The sequence below is a fragment of the Balaenoptera ricei genome, chromosome 7 (assembly GCF_028023285.1).
Source record: "Balaenoptera ricei isolate mBalRic1 chromosome 7, mBalRic1.hap2, whole genome shotgun sequence".
NCBI lineage: Eukaryota > Metazoa > Chordata > Mammalia > Artiodactyla > Balaenopteridae > Balaenoptera > Balaenoptera ricei.
This window is the reverse complement of record NC_082645.1, coordinates 18,996,900-19,022,997: the sequence shown is the minus strand read 5'-3', so window position 1 is coordinate 19,022,997 and position 26,098 is coordinate 18,996,900. Positions and strand designations below refer to the sequence as shown.

The 26,098-nt window shown below is 36.9% G+C and overlaps 1 protein-coding gene across 2 annotated transcripts in view; it reads left to right on the top strand.

The window, feature by feature from the left end:
• TUBGCP5 (tubulin gamma complex component 5) overlaps positions 1 to 26,098 on the top strand; it is a 54,964-nt gene that overhangs the window by 2,698 nt on the left and 26,168 nt on the right. For both annotated transcript variants that reach the window (XM_059927761.1, XM_059927762.1), the window contains exons 4-7: positions 21,102 to 21,198; positions 21,606 to 21,685; positions 22,085 to 22,220; positions 24,518 to 24,632. In XM_059927761.1, the coding sequence (XP_059783744.1) occupies positions 21,102 to 21,198; positions 21,606 to 21,685; positions 22,085 to 22,220; positions 24,518 to 24,632 (428 nt within the window). The remainder of the gene's footprint in view (positions 1 to 21,101; positions 21,199 to 21,605; positions 21,686 to 22,084; positions 22,221 to 24,517; positions 24,633 to 26,098) is intronic.

Below are 26,098 nucleotides of genomic sequence, written 5' to 3'. Positions count from 1 at the left end.
TTTTTTTTTTTCACACACACACACACACTGTATTTTATTTTTACAAGAGATAAATCGACTGACACCAAGCATTGTACATGGATGACCACAACAAAAGCAACAATGATTGCAATTACCAAACATGAAACACACTCATACTATGTCATAGTATTGACATTCAGTCCAGTAATCCTCCACTGTAACAGCTCCTTTACTTTGCAGTGAAAATTGATTTGTATATTCTTTGCCTCTGAGTCCTTGTGGAATTTTTTTTTTTTTTTTAAATTCAGACAGAAAGTCACAAAAATTATACTCATCCTCATCAGTTCACTCAGTCCCATGTAATTAATTTTTTTTTTTCATCTTGATCTTTTGTTAGCACTTTTATGAGTTCATCAGTTTTTCATTAGAGTTCTGAAAATGCTTATTCATTCAGTTCAGCAGTACAGTCCGTTACCAGAAACCTGTACTTGTCAGAGTCTTTTCCATGTATTTCTTGAAGATGAAACCCTTTTATAGGAACATATTTGCAAAATCATCAGAGTACACCCAGAACTGTCTGTAATTGACAAAAGACTTAAAAATGACCACGGTTAAAGATTTGATGACAGTTCATAATAATGCAGTTGACAAGAAAATTAGTTATTTCTGAGATATACATTTTAAAGTAATAAATAGGATTATTACTTATAACATTATACCAGAACATATAAGATTTTTAGAAATTTCATGTAATGTCTGAAACATTTATATTAACATATTTCCATACATATTTCCATACAAGTACAAATATAAGATTTTTAGAAATTTCATGTAATGTCTGAAACATTTATATTAACATATTTCCATACATATTTCCATACAAATACAAATATGATTTTTAGAAATTCCATGTAATGTCTGAAACATTTATATTAACATATTTCCATACATATTTCCATACAAATACAAATATAAGATTTTTAGAAATTTCATGTAATGTCTGAAACATTTATATTAACATGTTTCCATACAAATAACCCAATGAAAGTTTAGTATTAGTTGTTTTGTTTGTTTTTTTATACTGCAGGTTCTTATTAGGCATCAGTTTTATACACATCAGTGTATACATGTCAATCCCAATCGCCCAATTCAGCACACCACCATCCCCACCCCACCGCAGTTTTCCCCCCTTGGTGTCCATATGTCCATTCTCTACATCTGTGTCTCAACTTCTGCCCTGCAAACTGGCTCATCTGTACCATTTTTCTAGGTTCCGCATACATGCATTAATATACGATATTTGTTTTTCTCTTTCTGACTTACTTCACTCTGTATGACAGTCTCTAGATCCATCCACGTCTCAACAAATGACTCAATTTCGTTCCTTTTTATGGCTGAGTAATATTCCATTGTATATATGTACCACATCTTCTTTATCCATTCGTCTGTTGATGGGCATTTAGGTTGCTTCCATGACCTGGCTATTGTAAATAGTGCTGCAATGAACATTCGGGTGCATGTGTCTTTTTGAATTACGGTTTTCTCTGGGTATATGCCCAGTAGTGGGATTGCTGGGTCATATGGTAATTCTATTTTTAGTTTTTTAAGGAACCTCCATATTGTTCTCCATAGTGGCTGTATCAATTTACATTCCCACCAACAGTGCAAGAGGGTTCCCTTTTCACCACACCCTCTCCAGCATTTGTTGTTTGTAGATTTTCTGATGATGCCCATTCTAACAGGAGTGAGGTGATACCTCATTGTAGTTTTGATTTGCATTTCTCTAATAATTAGTGATGTTGAGCATCTTTTCATGTGCTTCGTGGCCGTCTGTATGTCTTCTTTGGAGAAATGTCTATTTAGGTCTTCTGCCCATTTTTGGATTGGGGTGTTTGTTTCTTTGATATTGAGCTGAATGAGCTGTTTATATATTTTGGAGATTAATCCTTTGTCCGTTGATTCATTTGCAAATATTTTCTCCCATTCTGAGGGTTGTCTTTTCGTCTTGTTTATGGTTTCCTTTGCTGTGCAAAAGCTTTGAAGTTTCATTAGGTCCCACTTGTTTATTTTTGTTTTTATTTCCATTACTCTAGGAGGTGGATCAAAAAAGATCTTGCTGTGATTTATGTCAAAGAGTGTTCTTCCTATGTTTTCCTCTAAGAGTTTTATAGTGTCCAGTCTTATATTTAGGTCTCTAATCCATTTTGAGTTTATTTTTGTGTATGGTGTTAGGGAGTATTCTAATTTCATTCTTTTACATGTAGCTGTCCAGTTTTCCCAGCACCACTTATTGAAGAGACTGTCTTTTCTCCATTGTATATCTTTGCCTCCTTTGTCATAGATTAGTTGACCATAGGTGCGTGGGTTAATCTCTGGGCTTTCTATCTTGTTCCATTGATCTATGTTTCTGTTTTTGTGCCAGTACCATATTGTCTTATTTACTGTAGCTTTGTAGTATAGTCTGAAGTCAGGGAGTCTGATTCCTCCAGCTCCATTTTTTTGCCTCAAGACTGCTTTGCCTATTCGGGGTCTTTTGTGTCTCCATACAAATTTTAAGATGATTTGTTCTAGCTCCGTAAAAAATGCCATTGGTAATTTGATAGGGATTGCATTGAATCTGTAGATTGCTTTGGGTAGTATACTCATTTTCACAATGTTGATTCTTCCAATCCAAGAACATGGTATATCTCTCCATCTGTTGGTATCATCTTTAATTTCTTTCATCAGTGTCTTATAGTTTTCTGCATACAGGTCTTTTGTCTCCCTAGGTAGGTTTATTCCTAGGTATTTTATTCTTTTTGTTGCAATGGTAAATGGGAGTGTTTCCATAATTTCTCTTTCAGATTTTTCATCATTAGTGTATAGGAATGCAAGAGATTTCTGTGCATTAATTTTGTATCCTGCAACTTTACCATATTCATTAATTAGCTCTAGCAGTTTTCTGGTGGCAGTTTTAGGATTCTCTATGTATAGTATCATGTCATCCGCAAACAGTGACAGTTTTACTTCTTCTTTTCCAATTTGTATTCCTTTTATTTCTTTTTCTTCTCTGATTGCCGTGGCTAGGACTTCCAAAACTATGTTGAATAATAGTGGTGAGAGTGGACATCCTTGTCTCGTTCCTGATCTTAGAGGAAATGCTTTCAGTTTTTCACCATTGAGAATGATGTTTGCTGTGGGTTTGTCATATATGGCCTTTATTATGTTGAGGTAGGTTCCCTCTATGCCCACTTTCTGGAGAGTTTTTATCAGAAATGGGTGTTGAATTTTGTCAAAAGCTTTTTCTGCATCTATTGAGATGATCATATGGTTTTTATTCTTCAATTTGTTAATATGGTGTATCACATTGATTGATTTGCGTATATTGAAGAATCCTTGCATCCCTGGGATAAATCCCACTTGATCGTGGTGTATGATCCTTTTAATGTGTTGTTGGATTCTGTTTGCTAGTATTTTGTTGAGGATTTTTGCATCTATATTCATCAGTGATATTGGTCTGTAATTTTCTTTTTTTGTAGTGTCTTTGTCTGGTTTTGGTATCAGGGTGATGGTGGCCTCATAGAATGAGTTTGGGAGTGTTCCTTCCTCTGCAATTTTTTGGAAGAGTTTGAGAAGGATGGGTGTTAGCTCTTCTCTAAATGTTTGATAGAATTCACCTGTGAAGCCATCTGGTCCTGGACTTTTGTTTGTTGGAAGATTTTTAATCACAGTTTCAATTTCATTACTTGTGATTGGTCTGTTCATATTTTCTATTTCTTCCTGGTTCAGTCTTGGAAGGTTATACCTTTCTAAGAATTTGTCCATTTCTTCCAGGTTGTCCATTTTATTGGCATAAAGTTGCTTGTAGTAGTCTCTTAGGATGCTTTGTATTTCTGCAGTGTCTGTTGTAACTTCTCCTTTTTCATTTCTGATTTTATTGATTTGAGTCCTCTCCCTCTTTTTCTTGATGAGTCTGGCTAATGGTTTATCAATTTTGTTTATCTTCTCAAAGAACCAACTTTTAGTTTTATTGATCTTTGCTATTGTTTTCTTTGTTTCTATTTCATTTATTTCTGCTCTGATCTTTATGATTTCTTTCCTTCTGCTAACTTTGGGTTTTGTTTGTTCTTCTTTCTCTAGTTTCTTTAAGTGTAAGGTTAGATTGTTTACTTGAGCTTTTTCTTGTTTCTTTAGGTAGGCTTGTATAGCTATAAGCTTCCCTCTTAGAACTGCTTTTGCTGCATCCCATAGGTTTTGGGTCGTCGTGTTTTCATTGTCATTTGTCTCTAGGTATTTTTTGATTTCCTCTTTGATTTCTTCAGTGATCTCTTGGTTATTTAGTAACGTATTGTTTAGCCTCCATGTGTTTGTCCTTTTTACGTTTTTTTCCCTGTAATTCATTTCTAATCTCATAGCGTTGTGGTCAGAAAAGATGCTTGATATGATTTCAATTTTCTTAAATTTACTGAGGCTTGATTTGTGACCCAAGATGTGATCTATCTTGGAGAATGTTCCGTGCGCACTTGAGAAGAACGTGTAATCTGCTGTTTTTGGATGGAATGTCCGATATATATCAATTAAATCTATCTGGTCTATTGTGTCATTTAAAGCTTCTGTTTCCTTATTTATTTTCATTTTGGATGATCTGTCCATTGGTGTAAGTGAGGTGTTAAAGTCCCCCACTATTATTGTGTTACTGTCGATTTCCTCTTTTATAGCTGTTAGCAGTTGCCTTATGTATTGAGGTGCTCCTATGTTGGGTGCATATATATTTATAATTGTTATATCTTCTTCTTGGATTGATCCCTGGATCATTATGTAGTGTCCTTCCTTGTCTCTTGTAACATTCTTTAATTTAAAGTCTATTTTATCTGATATGAGTATAGCTACTCCAGCTTTCTTTTGATTTCCATTTGCATGGAATATCTTTTTCCATCCCATCACTTTCAGTCTGTATGTGTCCCTAGGTCTAAAGTGGGTCTCTTGTAGACAGCATATATATGGGTCTTGTTTTTGTATCCATTCAGCCAGTCTATGTCTTTTGGTTGGGGCATTTAATCCATTCACGTTTAAGGTAATTATCAATATGTATGTTCCTATGACCATTTTCTTAATTGTTTTGTGTTTGTTTTTGTAGGTCCTTTTCTTCTCTTGTGTTTCCCACTTAGAGAAGTTCCTTTAGCATTTGTTGTAGAGCTGGTTTGGTGGTGCTGAATTCTCTTAGCTTTTGCTTGTCTGTAAAGCTTTTGATTTCTCCATCAAATCTAAATGAGATCCTTGCCGGGTAGAGTAATCTTGGTTGTAGGTTCTTCCCTTTCATCACTTTAAGTATATCATGCCACTCCCTTCTGGCTTGCAGAGTTTCTGCTGAGAAATCAGCTGTTAACCTTATGGGAGTTCCCTTGTATGTTATTTGTCGTTTTTCCCTTGCTGCTTTCAATAATTTTTCTTTGTCTTTAATTTTTGCCACTTTGATTACTATGTGTCTCGGCGTGTTTCTCCTTGGGTTTATCCTGTATGGGACTCTCTGCGCTTCCTGGACTTGGGTGGCTATTTCCTTTCCCATGTTAGGGAAGTTTTCGACTATAATCTCTTCAAATATTTTCTCTGGTCCTTTCTCTCTCTCTTCTCCTTCTGGGACCCCTATAATGCGAATGTTGTTGCGTTTAATGTTATCCCAGAGGTCTCTTAGGCTGTCTTCATTTCTTTTCATTCTTTTTTCTTTAGTCTGTTCCGCAGCAGTGAATTCCATCATTCTGTCTTCCAGGTCACTTATCCGTTCTTCTGCCTCAGTTATTCTGCTATTGATTCCTTCTAGTGTAGTTTTCATTTCAGTTATTGTATTGGTCATCTCTGTTTGTTTGTTCTTTAATTCTTCTAGGTCTTTGTTAATCATTTCTTGCATCTTCTCAATCTTTGCCTCCATTCTTATTCCAAGGTCCTGGATCATCTTCACTATCATTATTCTGAATTCTTTTTCTGGAAGGTTGCCTATCTCCACTTCATTTAGTTGTTTTTCTGGGGTTTTTTCTTGTTCCTTCATCTGGTACATAGCCCTCTGCCTTTTCATCTTCTCTATCTTTCTGTAACTGTCTATTTTACTGTTTCTAATCTGATTATTGTCAGCCTGTTTCTCTTAACATTTAAACATTCATTCTGTTTTAGTATTGTCCACTGACTAGAACCAGAATCTCCTGGAAATTGACTTAAGTGTTGCCATCAAATCCAGTGTGTCTCAAGCTTGTGATGAAAGAAGAAGTATGTTCTTGTTTAATCATCTTAGCCCCAACCTACTATGGAAATTGAGATCAGAGATTGGCAGAAATAATAGCACTATCTGGCTGTCCTTAAACTTTTAAATGACTTATCTGCACTTGGCAATAATAATTATCCATATATTGCTCACTAGATGCCAGGTGCTGTTCTAAGGACTTCCATATACGATCATGGATCCCCAAGACCACCCTTAGGCTCAATGATTCACTGGAAGGATTCACAGAGCTCCAAAAAAAAAAAATTGCTCTCCTTACTGTTATGGTTTATTACAGTGAAAGGATACAGATTTAAAATGAGCAAAGGGAAAAGGCATGGGGTGAAGTCCAGGAGAAACCAGGCACAAGCTTCCATATGTCCCTTCCCAGTGAACTTGCATGGGGATGCACTGAACTCTCCCAGTGACAAAATGTTGCAAACTAGGGCAACTCTCCTGAGTCTTGGTGTCCAGGGTTTTTTTGGGGGTCAGTCACATGGATATGCAGTGCCCATGTGGCTGACCTTAGCTACTCAATCTCCAGCACTCCCAGAGATCAAACCAAGGACTTCAGGCCTACAAAATCATTCACCATAAGTCACATTGTTAGCATAAACTGTCTGGTCAGGCTGATACAGTGTGGCCTGAAGAATGGCATACAAATATACTGTACTAGCAGGATATTCCAAGGGCTCAGAAGATATCTTAGGAGCCAGTCAAGGGCCAGTCCTGAGGATCTTTGAGATGGTCAGGGTTTGGGCAACCCAGGCCTCCTGAGTTAACCCTTTAGTGCATACATATATTAACTCAATCTTCACAATAACCTCTGTGGAGTATTCTGTTATTGATAGGCTTTCCCTTTGTCTGCACTGAGTTGGTGGCCTAAGAAAGAAAGCTTTAGATAACTTTTAAAACTGTCCATAAATTTAAGGAAGGGCTATAAAGGTATTTCTGGAGGAGAGAACTGCAGTGCTATGAACCCATGCCCTAAGGATTAGAAATACACTTTTGTGTATTGTTCCTGCAAGGAGCATTTTGAAAGAGAAGGAGGCAAATCTTTTTTTATATCTCTTCTTGATTCATTTTGTATAGCTTTCTGGGTAGACTATAGAACTTAATAATTTAGGTACTATGACACCATAATATTAATAATAAACATAAAGGCAAGCATTTTTAGGGCATTCACTACGCGCCAGGCACTGTTAGTCCAATAAAGACCATCTTCAGTACATACTGTTACTATCATTTTGCCAGGCAAATGCCCTAATCTCAGTTTCATCTGTACCAATGAAAATACCTACGTGGTGCAGAATAATTAAATGAAACAGTGAGTGTCACTTCTGATTCCTACTTTGAACTTTTTGTTGCCATCTTTGGTTATTTTTCTGTACACCCCCAGTCACAGGGCTCACTGAACACAGTGGAACCACATTCCCTAGTTCTTCTGTGGCACATCCTATGTCCTGTACCTGCCCTTCCCCTTGTGCCTGAGGAATCTCATCATTTAATATTAAATTCAAATATTGTCTATACATACTTTTAACTTGTTTATTATATTTGTTATTGTTTATTTCCTATCTTCCCTTTAACATAGGAGTTTTACAGGTGTAGGCTTTGCTTCTGATTTCTCAGGCACCTAGAACAGAGTAGACAATAGATATTTGTTGAGGAAATAAATCTGTGTATTCCTTTCTGCCTTGCTGTCCCTCTCTGTCCTTGGCTTCTTCCCCACTTACACAGGCAGAGTTGGTTGGTTGCCCTTTTCTCCTTTGCTGTGGCGTCTTTGACACATCTCTTGTAGTGCAGCAATAACGTCACATTTTTTCAGCTTTATCGATATATAACTTACCATAAAATTCCTGCATTCTGAATGTACAGTTCACAGATTTTTAGTAGATATGTAGTTATGCAACCACAGTCCAGTTTTAAAACATTTCCGTCACCCCAGAAGTTCTCCTCAAGCCCAGTTTTTTTGCAGTCAATGCCTGCTCTCACCCCAACCCCACACAACTACTGATCTACTTACTGTATGTATAAATTTGCCCTTCTGGACATTTCATATAAATGAGATTATACAATATCCAGTTTTTGTGTCTGCTTTTCTTTCATGATGTTTTTGAGGTTCATCCATGTGTAGCGTGTGTCCATATTCTATTCCTTTTAATTACTGAATAGTATTCCATTGTATGGATATGGCCACATTTTGCTTAATCACCAGTGGATAACATTTGGATTGTTGCCAGTTTTTGGTTAGTATGAATAATGAACTGCTGTGAATATTCTCATATGAGCTTTCTTCACGCTTCTTGGTAGATTTCTGGGAGTGGAAGGGCTGGTTTATATGGTAAGCTTAGGTTTAACCTTTAAAAACACTGCAAAATTATTTCCCAAAGTGGCTGTATTGTTTTATATTCCCATAACAGTGTTTAAGTGTTCCAGTTTCTCCACATCCTTTCCAACACTTGTTATTGTTTGTCTTTTTGATTGTAGACCTCCTAGAGAGTAGGTAGTAATGTCTTCTATGGTTCGATTTACATTTCCCGAGTGACTAACGATGTTGAGCATTTTTTCATGTGCTTTTTAGCCATTTGTATGCCTCTGTGATATTCATTTGAGTCTTTTTTTTCTTTTTTTTTTTATGGCTGTGTTGGGTATTCATTTCTGCGTGAGGGCTTTCTCTAGTTGCAGCAAGTGGGGGCCACTCTTCATCGCGGTGCGCGGGCCTCTCACTATCGCGGCCTCTCTTGTTGCGGAGCACAGGCTCCAGACGTGCAGGCTCAGCAATTGTGGCTCACGGGCCTAGTCGCTCCGCGGCATGTGGGATCTTCCCAGACCAAGGCTCAAACCCCTGTCCCCTGCATTGGCAGGCAGATTCTCAACTGCTGCACCACCAGGGAAGCCCCTCATTTGAGTCTTTTAACCATTTTTAAGTTGGATTGTTTGTCTTCTTATTAAATCCTCAGGGTTGTTTGTGTATTTCTCATGCAACTTATTCATCAGAAAAATGATTTACAAATATTTTCCTCTAGACCCTACCTTATCTTTTCATTTTCTGAGTGATGTTTTTTTGAAACTCAAAATATTTTTAATTTTAATGAAGTCCATTTTAGCTTTTTGTTTCTTTCATGACTCATGCTTTTGATGTCATATCTAAGAACTCTTTGCCTAACCCAAAGATATACTTTTCTCTTCTGTTTTCTTCTAGCACTTTTAGTACTTGCACTTAGATTCGTGACCCACTTTGAGTAAATTGTTGTATATGTTGTGAGGAAAGGATCTAAGTTTGTTTTTTTGTTTTTTGTTTTTGCCTACGAATATATTCTTCTGTCCTGTCACCATTTGTTGAAAAGATTATTCTTTTCCTATTGAATTGTCGTGGCAACTTTGTCAAAAACAAATTTACCGTATAAGGATTTACGGGTTTTCAATTGTTTCATTAATCTTGTATGCCTGTCCTTACACAAATACTACATACTACACTGTCTTTATTACTGTAGCTTTATAGTAAGTTTTGGAATTGGGTGATATAAGTCCTCCAACTTTTTTCTTTTTCAAAACTGTTTTGTCTATTCTAGACCCTTTGAATTTCTGTACACATTTTAGGGTCAACTAAACTTCTGCAAAAGCCAGCTGGGGTTTTGGCAGGGATTGCATTGAATCCATAAATCAGTTTGTGAAGTATTGCCATTTGTTAGGTTGAATCGTGTCCCCCAGATAGATATGTTCAAATCCTATCCCCTGATAATCTGTGCATCTGACCTTATTATAGGGTCTTTGACAATGTAAGCAAGTTAAAATGAAGTCAAACTGGATTAATTCATTGATTGGTGTCCTTATAAGAAAATAGAAATTTGAATACAGAGACACACATGGGGCAACACCATGCAGTTGAAAGAGGCAGAGATTGGAACAATGCAGCTATGAGCCAAGGAACGCCAAAGATTGACAGCAACCATGAGAAGCTAGGAAGAGTCAAGGAAGAATTCTTCCCTTGAGCCTTCAGAGGAAGCATAGACTGCCAGCACCTTGATTTCAGACTTCTAGCCTCCAGAACTGAGAGAGAATAAATTCCTTTTGTTTTAAATCACATGGTTTGTAGTATTTTAAGGAAACCCTAGGAAACTAACACACAATCTTACCAATATTAAATCTTATGAACTCTCTATTTACTTAGATCATTTTTAATTTTTTCACCAATTACCTCATTTCTTTTACATTTATTCCTAAATATTTTATTCTGTTTGGTGTTATTATGAATGGAATTGTCTTAATTTCATTTGCGGTTTGCTTATTGCTAGCATGTAAAAAATAGAACTCATTTTTATATTGATTTTTTTTACACCTAGCCTTGCTAAACTCATTTATTCTAGTAATTTTCTTCTGGATTTCCTTAGTATTTTCTACACTTAGGATCGTGTCATCTCTGAATAAAGACAGTTTGACTTCCTCCATTCCAATGGAAGGTGTCTTTTTGTTTTTTGTCTTATTGCACTGGTATCAGTACAATGCTGAACAGAAGCCAAAGTGCACATCTTTGCCTTGTTCCCAATCTTAAAGGGAAAGCTTTAGTTTCAACCATTTATTATGATGTTAGTTTTAGGATTTTCACAGATGCCCTTTATCTGAAGGAGGATGTTGCTTTGTATTCCTAGTTTGGTGAAAGTTTTTATCATGAATGAGTGTTGGATTTTGTCAAATTTTTTTCTGTGTCTCTGAGATATCATATCTTTTTTTGCCTTGAATTCTATTCATGTGTCTTAGTCAGCTCAGGTTGCCATAACAAAATACCACACACTGGTATTTTGGTGGCTTAAAAAAACAGAAATTTATTTTCTCACACTTGTGGAGACTGGGAGTCTGAGGTCAAGGTGCTGGCCAATTCGGTTGCTGGTAAGGACTGTTCCTGGCTTGTAGGTGGCTGCCTTCTCCCTGTGACCTCACATGGTGGAGAGAGAGAGAGCTCTCTGGTCTTATCCCATTGGACCAGTGCTCCACCCTCATGACCTGATTACCTCCCAAAGGCCCCATCTCCAAATACCATCACAATAGGAGTTAGATTTTCAACATATAAATTTGAAGGGGACATAATTCAGTTCATAAGATATGGTGTATTACATTAAATGATTTTTGGTTGTTAATCTGATTTACTTGTGTGTGGACTGAGAAGTACATTCCTACTTAAGCTCTTTTCAAGACTGTCCTGGTTTATACTTTGTGTGGGCTCTCTCATCTCTGCACATGAACTCAGTCTCCATCAGCCAAAGATGTGGATGGCTTGGGTCCACTCCAGTCTCTGCTGTGCACATCACAGCCTCTAGTCAACCCAAGAAATGTGGAGAGCTTAGCAAGCCCCCTTTCATTGTCTTGCATCCAGGAGCTCCCTGATAAACCCTCAACTGTTCTGCTGGTCCACTGCTTGCCTGACACTCAGACCTGCAACTACTGGTTTCCCCACTCACTTGCCACTGCAATCACCACTAAGACAATGACAGCAAAGCTGCTAGTGTTCACTTGCTGTCCAGCCCTGGTTGAAGTACCACTCTGATGGAGCTGGTGGGAGAAGGGAGATAGCTTTAGGCGTACATGCCTCAAACTCACACTGTTCTTAACCTGAGGTTATTTTCATGGATAAACACTGCATTTGTATGCCTGTGCTTGATCCAGAGCACTGAAATGGTTGTCTTTGGCAATCTTGTCCAGACTTACAGTTGCTTTTTGGGGAGAAGATTTGAAGGTCATCTTCCTCCATCATGCCAGAAGCGAATCTCTAAACCCCACTTTACTTAGATTTACAAATAGATAGACATAGTTTCCATAGGAGTTACTCAATAAATGACACTTTATCTCCAGGCTTGAAACGATGTTTGGCAAAGGAGAATTTGGGGTTATTTGTTATTCTAGAAGAAATAAGCAAAGACTTTGGCATATCTGTAAAACCCCACTGGAACTAGGAATTCTGGCTCTTTGTAGCTTTGGATTTCAAAGGATGTGGAAGTGGAAAATTATTTCTAACTTTGAGATGCAAGGCCACCTCTGATATAATGAATGTACAGCACATGGAATTACTCATTCAATATATATGTACATGTATTTCTTGACTTTCCATGGAGTAGCAGGGATTGTGCAGGTCTTCATAAGACAGACTATGAAGGGACACATGGCTGATGTAGAGATGGAGCTCTAACTCTTTACTTTCATCTCTTTGCAAACAGGTAGCATAAAAGAGCAAATTAACCCGTGTTTTAAAGGTTAATTGAAGTATAATTGACCTACAACACTATGTTAGTTCCAGGTGCACAACACAGTGGTTTGATATTTCTAGTTACCATGTGTCACCATACAAAGTTATTAAAATATTATTCCTATGTTCCCAGTAGCGTGCATTTCTTCCCTGTGACTCATTTATTTTGTAACTGGAAGTTTGTACCTCTTGATCTCCCTCACCTATTTCACTTATTCCCCATCCCTCTTCCCTCTGGTGACCACCTGTTGTTCTCTGTATCTGTGACTCAGTTTCTGTTTTGTATGTTTGTTTTGGTTTTCATCTGTTTTGCTTTTTGATTCCATATATAAGTGAAATCATACAGTCTTTGTCTTTCTCTGTCTGACTTATTTCACTTAAGCGTAGTATCCTCTGGATCCATCCCTGTTGTCGAAAAAGGCAAGATTTCATTCTCTTTAATGTCTGAGTAATAGTCCATTGTATGTATATAGCACATCTTTTTTATCCATTCATCTATCAATGAACACTTAAGTTTCTTCCGTATCTTGGCTATTGTAAATAATGCTTCAATGAACATAGGGTGCATATATTCTTTCAATTTAATGTTTTTGTTTAGTGGAATTGGTGGATCTTATGGTAGTTTTTTTTTTTTTTCTTTTTTGGTTGTGCTGCGCAGCTTGCAGGATTGCAGTTCCCCGACCAGGGATTGAACCTGGGCCATGGCAGTGAAAGCCCAGAATCCTAACCACTAGGCCACCCGGGAACTCCCTATTTTTTATTTTTTGAGGAAGCTTCGTGCTGTTTTCCATAGTGACTACACCAATTTACATTTCCACCACCAGTATACAAGAATTCTTTTTTCCACATCCTCGCCAACACATCTTATTTGTTTTCTTTTTCATAATAGCCATTCTGACAAGTGTGAGGTGATATATTGTGGTTTTAATTTGTATTTCCCTGATGATGACTGACGTTGAGCATGTTTTCCTGTGTCTGGCCATTTGTATGTCTTCTTTGAAAAAATGTGTATTCAGATCCTCTGCCCATTTTTTAATCTGATTGGTTTTTTTAATATTGGCTGTATGAGTTCTTTGTGTATTTTGGATATAAACCCATTTCGGGTAAGGTATATGGTTTGTAAATATCTTCTCCCATTCAGTAGGTGGCCTTTTCATTTTGTTGATATTATCCTTCATTGTATAAAAGCTTTTTATTTTGTGCAGCCCCATTTGTTTATTTTTGCTTTTGTTTCCCTTGCCTGAGGAAACATATCCAAAAAATATTGCTAAGACTAATGTCAAAGAGTGTACTACCTATTTTTTTTTTTAGGGGTTTTATGGTTTCAGGTCTTATATTTAGTCTTGAATCCATTTTGAATTTATTTTTGTTCATGATGTAAGAAAGTTGTCCACTTTGATTCTTTTGCATGTAGCTGTCCAGTTTTCCCAACACCATTTATTAAAGAGGCTGTCTTTCCCCATTGTATATTCTTGGTTTCTTTGTCATAGAATAATAGCCCATATAAATGTGGGTTTATTTCTGGGCTGTCTGTTCTGTTCCATTGATCTGTGTGTCTGTTTTTGTGCCAGTACCATACTGTTTTGATTACTATCGCTTTGTAGTATAGTTTGAAATCAGGGAGTGTGATACCTCAAGCTTTGTTTTTCTTTTTCAAGATTGTTTTGGCTATTTAGGGTCTGTTGTGTTGCTGTACAAATTTCAGAATCATTTGTGCTAGTTCTGTGAGAAGTGCCATTGGTATTTTGATAGGGATTACATTGAATCTGCAGATTGCTGGGTAGTGTGGTCCTTTTAACAGTATTAATTCTTCCAGTACATGACCACTGTAGATCTTTGCATTTCTTTGTGTCATCTTCAATTTCGTTCACAGTGTGTTATAGTTTTCCAAGTATAGGTCTTTTACCTTCTTAGTTAGATTCATTCCTAAGTACTTTATTCTTCTTGATGCAATTGTAAATGGAATTGAGTTCCTAATTTTTCCTTCATTAGTTCATTGTTAGTGTATAGAAATGCAACAGATTTCTGTATATTAATTTTGTATCCTGCAACTTCAGTGATTTCATGAAATAGTTTTAACAGTGTTTTGGTGGCATCTTTAGGATTTTCTTATATATATGATCATGTCATCTGCAAACAGTGACAGTTTTACTTCTTCCTTTCCAATTTAGATTCCTTTTATTTCTTTTCTTCTCTGATTGCTGTGGCTAGGACTACATTGTATAAAAGTGACAAAAGTGGGCATCCTTGTCTTGTGTCTGATGTCAGAGGAAATGCTTTTGCCTTTGAGTATGATGTTAGCTGGGCATATCATATATGGCCTTTATTATGTTGAGGTATGTTCCCTCTATACCCATTTTTTCGAGAGTTTTTGTCATAAATGGATGTTGAATTTTGTCAGAAGCTTTTTCTGCATCTATTGAGATGGTCATGTAACTTTTATTCTTCAATTTATTAATGTGATGTATCACATTGATTTGCAGATGTTGAATCATCCTTGCATCCCTGGGATAAACCCCACTTGATCATGGTATATGATCCTTTTAATGTATTGTTCAAGTCAGTTTGCTAGTATTTTGCTGAGGACTTTTGCATCTGTGTTCATCAGTGATACTGGCCTGTAATTTTCTTTTTTTGTGTGATATCTTTGTCTGGTTTTGGTATCAGGGTGATGGTGGCTTCATAGAATGAGATCGGAAGTGTTCCTTCCTCTGCAATTTTTTGGAATAGTTTCAGAAGGATAGGTGTTAACTCTTCTCTAAATGTTTGGTAGAATTCACGAATTCACCTGTGAAGCCATCTGGTCCTGGACTTTTGTTCGTTGGGACTTTTTTCGATTACTGATCCAATTTAATTACTGGAAATTGATCTGTTCATATTTTCTATTTCTTCCTGATTCGGTCTTGGGAGATTGTACATTCCCAGGAATTTGTCCATTTCTTCTAGGTTGTTCATTTTATTAGGCATATAGTTGCTCGTAGTAGTCTCTTGTGACCGTTTGTATTTCTGTGGTGTCAGTTGTAACTTCTTATTCATTTCTGATTTTATTGATTTGGGCCTTCTCTCTTTTTTTTTCTTTTTTTTCTTTTTTTTTTTGATGAGTCTGATAAACAAATCACCAAATTTGTTTATCTTTTCCAGGAACCAGCTCTTAGTTTCATTGATCTTTTCTATTATGTTTTTGTCTTTATTTCATTTACTTCTACTGTAGAGCTTTATGATTTTTCCTTTTATTAACTTTGGGTTTTATTTGTTCTTCTTTTTCTAGTTCCTTTAGGTGTGAGGTTAGGTTGTTTATTTGAGATTTTTCTTTTTTCCTGAGTTAGGTTTGTATCACTATAAACATCCCTCTTAGAACTGCTTTTGCTGTGTCCAGTAGATTTGGATCGTTGTGTTTCCACTTTCATTTGTCTCCAAGTATTTTTTTATTTCCTCTTTGATTTCATCAGTGACCCATTGGTTCTTTAGTGGCATGTTGTTTAGCCTTCACGTGGTTGTGGTTTTTGCAATTTTTTTCTTGTAGTTGATTTCTAGTTTCTTAGCAGTGTGTTCGGAAAAGATACTTGATATGATTTTAGTCCTCTTAATTTTCCTGAGACTTATTTTGTGGCCTAGTATGTGATCTATCCTGGAGAATGTTCTCTGTGCACTTGAAAAGAATGTGTATTCTGCTTTTTTGGATGGAATGTCCTACATATATCTATTTAGTCCATCTGATCTAATGTATCATTTAAGTCCAGTGTTTCCTGATTGATTGCTGTCTGGATGATCTGTCCATTTATGTAAGTGGGCTGTTAATGTCCCCTACAATTATCATGTTATTTTCAGTTTCTCCCTCTATGTTTGTTATTATTTGCTTTCTGTATTTAGGTGCTCTATGTTGGGTGCATATATATTTACAGGTATTGTATATTCTTCTTGGATTGATCCCTTGATCATTATGTAATGTCCTTTGTCTCCTTTTACAGTCTTTGTTTTAACGTCTGTTTTTGTCTGATTTAGGTATTGCTACCCCAGCTTTCATTTCCATTTGCATGGAAAACCTTTTTCCATTTCCTCACTTTCAGTCTGCCTGTGTCTTTGGATCTGAAGTGAGACTCTTAGGAGTGGAATATATATGGGTATTTTTGTATCCTTTCAGCCACTCTGTATTCTTAGATTGGAGCATTTAGTCCACTTACATTTAAAGTAATTATTGATAGGTATGTTCTCATTGCCATTTTGTTAATTGTTTTGGGATTGTTTTATTATTTCTTTTTTGTTCCTTTCTTCTTCTTTTGTTCTCTTCTCTTGTGATTTGATGACTATCTTTAGTGTTATGTTTGGATTCCTTTCTCTTTTGGTGTGTGTGTATCTATTATAGGTTTTTGGTATGTGATTACCATGAGGTTTGTATATAGCAAGCTAATATATACATGTGATTATTTTAAGTTGCTGATTTCTTAAGTTTGAACACATTTTCACAACACTGCATTTTTTCTCTCCCCACAACATTTAATGTTTTTGACATCAGATGTTATATCTTTTTGTTTTGTGTATCCCTTAATTTACTTATTGTGGATATAGATCATTTTACTACTTTTGTCTTTTTTTTTCTTTTTAAAGATTGATTGATTGATTGATTGATTGCTATGTTGGGTCTTTGTTTTTTTGCTAGGGCTTTCTCTAGTTGCGGCAAGCGGGGGCCACTCTTCATCGCGGTGCGCGGGCCTCTCACTATCGTGGCCTCTCTTGTTGCGGAGCACAGGCTCCAGACGCGCAGGCTCAGTAGTTGTGGCTTACAGGCCTAGTTGCTCCGCGGCATGTGGGATCTTCCCAGACCAGGGCTCGAACCCGTGTCCCCTGCATTAGCAGGCAGATTCTCAACCACTGCGCCACCAGGGAAGCCCCACTACTTTTGTCTTTTAACCTTCCTGCTAGCTTTATAAGTGGTTGATCTACTACCTTTACTGTATATTTACCTTTACCAATGAGGCTTTTACTTTTGTAATTTTCTTATTTCTAGTCGTGGCCTTTTCTTTTCCAGTTAAAGAAGTCCCTTTAACAATTCTTGAAAAGCTGGTTTGGTGGTACTGAACTCTTTAAGCTTTTGCTTGTCTGTAAAACTTTTGCTCTCTCCTTCAAATCTGAATGATAGCTTTGCTGGGTAGAGTATTCTTGGTTGTAGGTTTTTTTCCTTCCATCACTTTAAATATATCATGCCACTCTCTTCTGACCTGCAAAGTTTCTGCAGAAAAGTCAGATGATAGCCTTATGGGAATTCCTTTGTAAGTAACTTGTTTTTCCCTTGCTGCCTTTAAGATTCTCTCTTTAACTTTTTTTTTTTTAATTTTATTTATTTTTGGCTACATTGGGTCTTCATTGCTGCACGCGGGCTTTCTCTAGTTGTGGTGAGCAGGGGCTACTCTTCATTGCGGTGCATGGGCTTCTCATTGCGGTGGCTTCTCTTGTTGTGGCGTGTGGGCTTCAGTAGTTGTGGCTCACGGGCTCTAGAGCGCAGGCTCAATAGTTGTGGCAAACGGGCTTAGTTGCTCCGCGGCATGTGGGATCTTCCCAGACCAGGGATTGAACCCATGTCCCCTGCATTGGCAGGCGAGTTCTTAATCACTGCGCCACCAGGGAAGTCCATCTCTCTTTAACTTTAATTTTTGCATTTTAATTACAGTGTGTGTTGGTGTGGATCTCTTTGGGTTGATCTTGTTTAGAACTCTCTGTGCTTTCTGGACCTGGATGTCTGTTTCCTTTCCCAGGTTAAAGAATTTTTCAGCTATTATCCCTTGAAATAAGTTCTCTGCCCCTTTCTCCTTCTTCTGGGGCCCCTATAATGTGAATATTAGTACTCTTGACATTGTCCCAGAAGTCTCTTAAGCAGTCCTTTATTTAAATTTTTTTTGTTCAGCTTGTATGGTTTCCACTATTGTCAGTTCACTGATCCATTCCTTTGTATCATCTAATCTACTGTGAATTCCTTCTAGTATATTTTTTATTTCAGTTATTGTATTCTTCACCTATGTTTGGATTTTTTTTTATATTTTTTAACTTTTTGTCATGCTTCTCATTGTGTTCATTCTTCTCCCAAGTTTGTTGAACATCTTTACGGTCATTGCCTTGGAAACTTTACCAGGTAGGTTACTTATCTCCACTTTGCTTCTTTCTTCTGGCCTTTTATTGTGTTCTGTCATTTGGAACATGTTTCTCTGTCACCTCATTTTGCCTAATTCTCTGTTTTTACTTCTGTTTATTAGGTGGAATGCTTACGTTTCCCAAACTTGAACAAGTGGCCTTATATAAGAGATGCCCTACAGGGCCCAGCAGAGCACTCCCCTCTGGTCACCAGAGCTATTTGTTCTATGGGTGCCCCCTCTGTGGGCTGCATGCACCCTTCTGTTGTGGTGGTCTGACTACTGTGGGCGCAGTGGTACACAGGATGGTCCTTAGCACAGTTGGCTGCCAGACTCAGCCTCAATTAGGTCTGCCCAGCTGCTGGTGGGCAATGCTGGGTTCTGGCACAGCTGGCTGCAGGACCCAGGAGGTCCTGGGGCTGGTGCTGGCCCACTGGTGGGTGGGGTTGGGTCATGGGCACACTGGTAGACAAGGCTAGGTCTCCAAATGGCTGGCAGCTGGCCTGGGAGCCCTGGGATTGTTACAGACTGGCTGGTGGGCAGGTAAGCCCCCTGTGCTAATAAGCTAGAGGAGGACTCCAAAATGGTGCTTGCCCGTACTAATGTCCTTGTGGTAGAACAAGCTCCCCAAGATGGCTGCCAGCAGCATCTGTGTCCCCAGGATGAGACCCAGTTACCTCCTGCCTCTCTGGGAGGTTCTCCAAGATCAGCAGGTGGGTTTGACCCAGGCTCCTTTCAAATTAGTGCTTCTGCCCTGAGTCCCAGAGCATGTGAGATTTTGTGTGTGCCATTTAAGAGTGGAGTCTATATTTCCCACAGCCTTCTGGGTCACCTGAATATAAGCCCTACTAGCCTTCAAAGCCAAACATTCTGGGGGCTTGTCTTCCCAATGCAGGACCCCCAGGCTGGGGAGCTCAGTAGGGGGCTCAGACCCCACACTCCTTGAGAAGAACTTTTGCAGTTATAATTATCCTCCTATTTGTGGGTCACTGACCTGGGAGTATAGGTCTTGACTATACCATGTCTCCACTCCTCTTAACCATCTCATTGTGGTTCCTTCTTCGTATCTTTAGCTGCAGAAGATCTGTTCTGCTAGTCTGCAGAGCATTCTCACTGATAGTTGCTCTGTAAATAGTTGTAATTTTGGTGTGCCCGTAGGAGGAGGTGAGCGCAGGTCTTCCCAATCTGCCATCTTGGACAGTCTCCTGAATCATCTAAATGTTAAGTTCCAGGGCCCTAACTTTTAGCAGCAGTCTTCTTTTTTCTTTAATGCTATTAGTGACTTCAGTTAAAACATGATATTAGCTGATTGATAGGTTATGTTTTAGCCATTAATGCTAATTTTTAGTTCAGTGATTACTTCAATTAATGAGTCCTCTAGGTGTCAAGCTCCCTTATAGATGTTAGCAAAAAAATGAACAAGGGGTAGGGGAATGGCCTCATCCAAGTCCTCTTCCCAGGACCGTGTGCTGCTTTTTTGCATCACCATGCAGCTACAGGGTGGTAGTTCTGGTCCTTGGCAAAGTAGGGAGGTCTGCAAGGGCACTGTGTGTGCTCTTGCTTTTACTGTACATAGTTCTCTCCTCTTTCACTGGTAACATTCACCTGTTTCAGATGTACAAAGTCCTTCCAAAGTAAACAATCTGATGTTAGCAATTATTACTAAATAATAGTTTTATATATTGGGAGTTATTTTCTTCAAGTATTTACATTTTAGACTACTCTTCTCTATGGAATGAAAATTATTTTTTTTTGTTAAAGGAATTTAACGCATTTCTAAGCAGAGAATTCGTGATATATTGCCTTATCATTCCCAGGAAAGTTTACCAAGTGTCTGCTGTGTCCCTATCATCACTGGGTGGTAGGAATACGGAATAAACAAGACATGATCATCACTACCCAAGTAGTTGTGAATAGCTATTTAATTATAATTATGATAAATACTATGAAGCTGTACATAAAGTACTATAGAACATATAATAGGGAGAGGTAACCTGAGACTTCCTTACCTTCCTTGATTTTAATTCACCTCCTCTCCTTTCCATGCATAGTTTATGACTATTTGCATATTTAGAGTATTTTTAATTTTTGGCAGCTTTTTAAATGTGATTTTTAAAATACAATTTAAGTTTTAAAAAAACTTAGAAGTTGAAGAATAGTAAAAGGAACTCCTGTGTACTTTTTGCTTGGGTTCACCAATTGGTGTCCTTTGATCTGGAACATTCCTCACCCTTTCTTTTTTTGACCTTGACATTATTGAAGAGAGCAGGCTAATTATTTGGTAGCTTGTTCTCAATTTAGGTTTGTCTGAGATTCCTCATTATGATTCAGGTAGTGCATTATTTGACAGGTTCCTTATCTGTACACGTTTGAACTATAAAAACAAGTTTAGAGTTTGAGATTTATTTAGGTATGATTTTTGTTTTCTTAAACCAGGAAAAAAACTTGAGGACCTAACTGTCATGGGATTATCTTTTCTTTACTCAAACTAGTTTAGAAAGCTCTTACCAACCTCAGTGATTCATATTTTTCATTTCTTGTTTTAAAGACAGATGCACATTATTCCATACTGTCACTTCTTCTATGTCTGTCTGATTCTCCTTCAAACAGCAATTATGTGGAAACACCAAGAGATAAAGAAGTGGGTACGTTACCAAATGCTCTTCATATATAACAAATAAAAGAGAAATTGGTTTTATGACTTAATTACCAGACATCGAGATTTTATAAAAAGTTGTAAGAAAAATCTGTGAAACTAAAATATTTCTGTTGTCTTAAATGCAACTGTAGTTGTAAATTTTCTTTTAAAATATGAATTCTGACTTTGTAAGTTAAACTTTCAATTATATAAAGAGAAAAATCACTTTTGAAGATAAAGAAATTAAAATTTTAAATGTATTAGACTGTCAATTTATTGAGTGTTTCAATATTTTTGAACTTTCATTTCCCAAGTGTATCTTATTTTGAGTTTCGTTAGACTTTTTATTGTAATTTGGGTTTTTTTCCCACATATTTTTGATCAAGCTGATGAAATTCTTCTGTTATATTTTAGAAAAGAAAGATGATTTCGACTGGGGAAAATACTTGATGGAAGGTGAAGAAATTGACCTTGGCTCAAATGTAGACACACCAGTAAGTAGCAGTGGTTTTGCTACTGAAAATATAAATACATGCCAAGTTATTTAGATGATTTTTATGGATCCTTCTGCCGTACAGCAACTTATCTAAAACAGGAACACTCTTCAGTAAATTAGAGTGGTTTATTATGGAAGTTTTATTAAGATTTTGCACCCAAACATCAGTACTAGGAAGTTGATCGAAAATATATGTATCCCTTAAGGAGCTGTAAATCTTGGGATTTTGCCACCAAAACTAATTCCATCCTGTAATAGTAACTTTCAAGACATATAGAAAAAAGTTTTATTTAATAAAGTTTTTGCTTTTCTTCTGAAATTTTCTTGATCTTTTAGTCTAAATAGCTCCAGTTGTTAGGTGCTCTAAGGGTAAGGTGTATTTCCTTCTTTTAATCAGAATTGGTCTGAAGAAAGTGAAGATGAAGATGATCAACAGCCTTTAAGCAGAGAGGACTCTGGGATTCAGGTGGACAGGACACCATTAGAAGAACAAGATCAAAACAAAAAACTGGGACCTCAAGTCAGCTGGAAAGGTAGTGTGTGTTCTTAGATTCTGGCATCATTTTCTAATAGAAGAATTCTCTAGAAGGAAAGGCAAGCTTTGAGAATCAGTTTCATGTGGTTTAAGATATTGGTAAGCTCTGCCATCCTTAAAAACAAACCTTTTTAAACCATTAGTAGATCTTTCTTCTATAGTGCCTAAGAAGTAGCTCTATAGAATTAATGTTGAAAAGGCATTTACAGTGCAATTTTGGTCTTTTTTTTTTATATATAGTTCTGAGAACTTTGTTAGTCCTAAATGGTTGTTTATTTTCTTTTTTCTTTTTTGAGAAGGATTGGCTTTGCTAAAGTTAGTGACTAAATAAAAGGAAAAGATCCATACAATTTATTTATTTATTTATTTATTTTACAATTTAATTTTAAATTTGAATGTCTGCTTTTTCAGTTTTTAGTGAAAAAATATGAATTGGTAGAATCTAGAAAGAGCTGGAAACAACCTTAGAGATTAGAACATCTAATCCTACTTCTCATTTTGTAGATAAAAAACAAAGGCATGGTTACAGTGTTTTTCCCATGGTCACAGCCGTGAAGCTAACCCCAGAAGCTGGGGTCTGTGACCTAGCCCTGTTCATTGTACCTGAACCTTGCCAAATGCACATAAAGTAGTTAAAGCTGGTTTAGCATGCTAACAATTTTCTGCTTTCTTTTCTCTTCCCTTTCTTTTTCATTCTTGAATTGGACCTTTAGGGTAGAGTGTGGATTAATCAGCTCAGAGCACGTGAGCAGCAGCAGCAGCCCGTGCAGGGCCTTTTGGTTTAATTTCTTCTCTTCTGCTCTTTCTGATTCTCATTCGCCTTTCCTTTTCTCTGCCAGCCCAGTGACAGGCTCCTATTCTAATGTATTTGATATCTGTTCTCAAACATGCTGAGTTCTTTCTTGTAAAGTACATTGTTTTGGTTGGTCGTATTCCTTTTTTAAAATTACATACTGGTATTATGCTATGCGTAAACTCTGTTCTTTTCCTCTTTTCATTTAACTCTGTTGTTTTTTTTTTTTAATTTATTTATTTTTGGTTGTGTTGGGTCTTCGTTTCTGTGCGAGGGCTTTCTCCAGTTGTGGCAAGCGGGAGCCACTCTTCATCGCGGTGCGCGGGCCTCTCACTGTCGCAGCCTCTCCTGTTGCGGAGCACAGACTCCAGAAGCGCAGGTTCAGTAGTTGTGGCACACAGGCCTAGCTGCTTCACGCATGTGGGATCTTCCTGGACTGGGGCTCGAACCCGTGTCCTCTGTATTGGCAGGCAGATTCTTAACTACTGTGCCACTAGGGAAGCCCCTCCTGCCAGTTCTTGTACCTTATATCTTCTTAATGACATGTTAACCATGTCTCTTTTCTGGCCAGCCCTCTTGTCTGCAGAGGAAGCAGTGGCAATGAGCATGGGTTTTCTGGAGTAGTTTTTATCCCAAGGGTTGCCCCTAAAATTCCTTAATTAAGTGTGATAGTTTTTGGCATAGGTTCTGGATATGTGTCCTTTGTAAAATTAAGACTTTTATTCCTGCTTTTCTAGGAGTCTTTAATTATAAATAAGTATTGAACTTTATCAAGTGCTACTTTTTATCTGTGAGATAATTCTATAATTCATCACTTTTACTCTAGTACTTTACTGATAGATTTTTTTGATAGTGAATCATTCTTGAATTCCTGAGCTAAACTTCCTTGATCATTCTGTTATTTTTTTACTACAGTATTGGATTGGGTTAGCCTTTTTTAATTGAGAATTTTTAATCTTTATTCTTTGATGAATTACTTTTTCTTATCATGTCTTTATCTGGTTTTAGAAGCAAGGTTATATTGGCCTCATAAAATGTTAGGCAGCTCTCCCTTTTTCTGTTTTCTACAACAATCTGTATAAGATAGCTAATCCTTCAAACCCTAGTACTAGTCCTGAGACTTTGGGGGTGCTTGGGAACATCTTAGGTTACCATTTCAATTTCTTTTATGATTATTGAATTATTCAAGTATACTGATTGTGTGTTTTTATTCATGGGTCATTTTAAAATCGAGTAATTTTTTTTTTTTTTTTTTACTGTCTAGCAGTGACATTTAATTAAATTTTGTATGTCTCTCTGTGTATGTGTGTGTGTGTGTATATATATATGGTTTTAAGTAAATGATTATATATATAAATGTTGTTGGGTAGCTGTTATTTTAAAGACCCTTTGTCAATTGAATATTTGAATGGAATCGTAAGTCCAGATATTGTATCAAAGCTGATCAAGTATTTTGTTGTTAACTCTTATAACTTAAATGTAAATAAATTTCCTTCCACTAGATGAGTCAGATGCCCGAAGCTGGCTGGAACAACATGTGGTCCGTCAGTACTGGACAGTCAGGTCCTCGAGGTTTCCTCATAGTTTACATTTGCACTCCAATCTAGCTGCTGTCTGGTAAGAAGCTATTTTCCATTTCATGTGTTGATAGAGGAAACTTGGATGTTTTAATATTTGGTTTTGAGTTGTGACTTAAATCAAATGCTTCCTTGAAATTTTTTTTTCAACATTTTTCAAAATTGAAGTATTGAATTTACAATGTTGTGTTAGTTTCAGGTATACAGCAAAGTGATTGTTATACATACATTTATATATGTGTGTGTGTGTATATATAATCCTTTTTCAGATTCTTTTCCATTATGAGTTATTACAAGATGTTGAATATAGTTCCCTATCCTATACAGTAGGTCCTTGTTGTTTACCTGTTTTATATGTAGTAAGGTGTATATGTTAACTCCAAACTCCTAATTTATCTCTCCCCCCTTCTGCTATCCCCTTTGGTAACAGTAAGTTTCTATTCTATGCCTATGAGTGCATTTATGTCTTATAAATAAGTTCATTTCTATCATTTTTTTAGATTCCACATATAAGTGATATCATGTGATATTTGCCTTTCACTGTCTGACTTACTTCATTTAGTATGATAATCTCTAGGTCCATCCATGTTGCTGCAAATGGCAATGTTTCATTCTTTTTATGGCTGAGTAATATTCCATTGTGTGTATGTGTGTGTGTGTGTGTACCACATCTTCTTTATCCATTCATCTGTCCATCTGTTGATGGACATGTAGGTTGATTCCATGTCTTTTCTATTGTAAATAGTGCTGCTATGAACATTGGGGCTCTATTTTTAGTTTTTTAAGGAACCTCTGTACTGTTCTCCATAGTGGCTGCACCAATTTACATTCCCACCAACAGGGGAGGAGGGTTCCTTTTTCTCCAAATCCTCTCCAGCATTTATTATTTGTAGACTTTTTAATGATGGCTATTCTGACTGGTATGAGGTGATACCTCATTGTAGTTTTGATTTGCATTTCTCTAATAATTAGTGTATTGAGCATGTTTTCATGTGCCTGTTGGCCATTTGTATGTCTTTGGAGAAATGTCTTTAGGTTTTCTACCCATTTTTTGATTGGGTTGTTTGTTTTTTTCATATTAAGCTGTATGAGCTGTTTATATATTTTGGAAATTAATCCCTTGTCATTTGCATAATTTGCAAATATTTTCTCCCTGTCAGTAGGTTGTCTTTTTGTTTTGCTTATGATTTCCTTTACTGTACAAAAACTTTTGAATTTAATTAGGTCCCATTTGTTTATTTTTCTCTTTATTTCCATTACTCTAGGAAACGGATTCAAAAAAATATTGCTGAGATTTATGTCAAAGAGTTTTCTGCCTATGTTTACCTCTAGGAGTTTTATAGTGTCCAGTTTTATATTTAGGTCTTTAATCCATTTTGAGTTTAGTTGTGTATATGGTGTTAGAGACTGTTCTAATTTCATTCTTTTACATGTAGCTGTCCAGTGCCCAGCACCACTTATTGAAGAGACTGTTTTTCTCCATTGCATATTCTTGCCTCCTTTGTC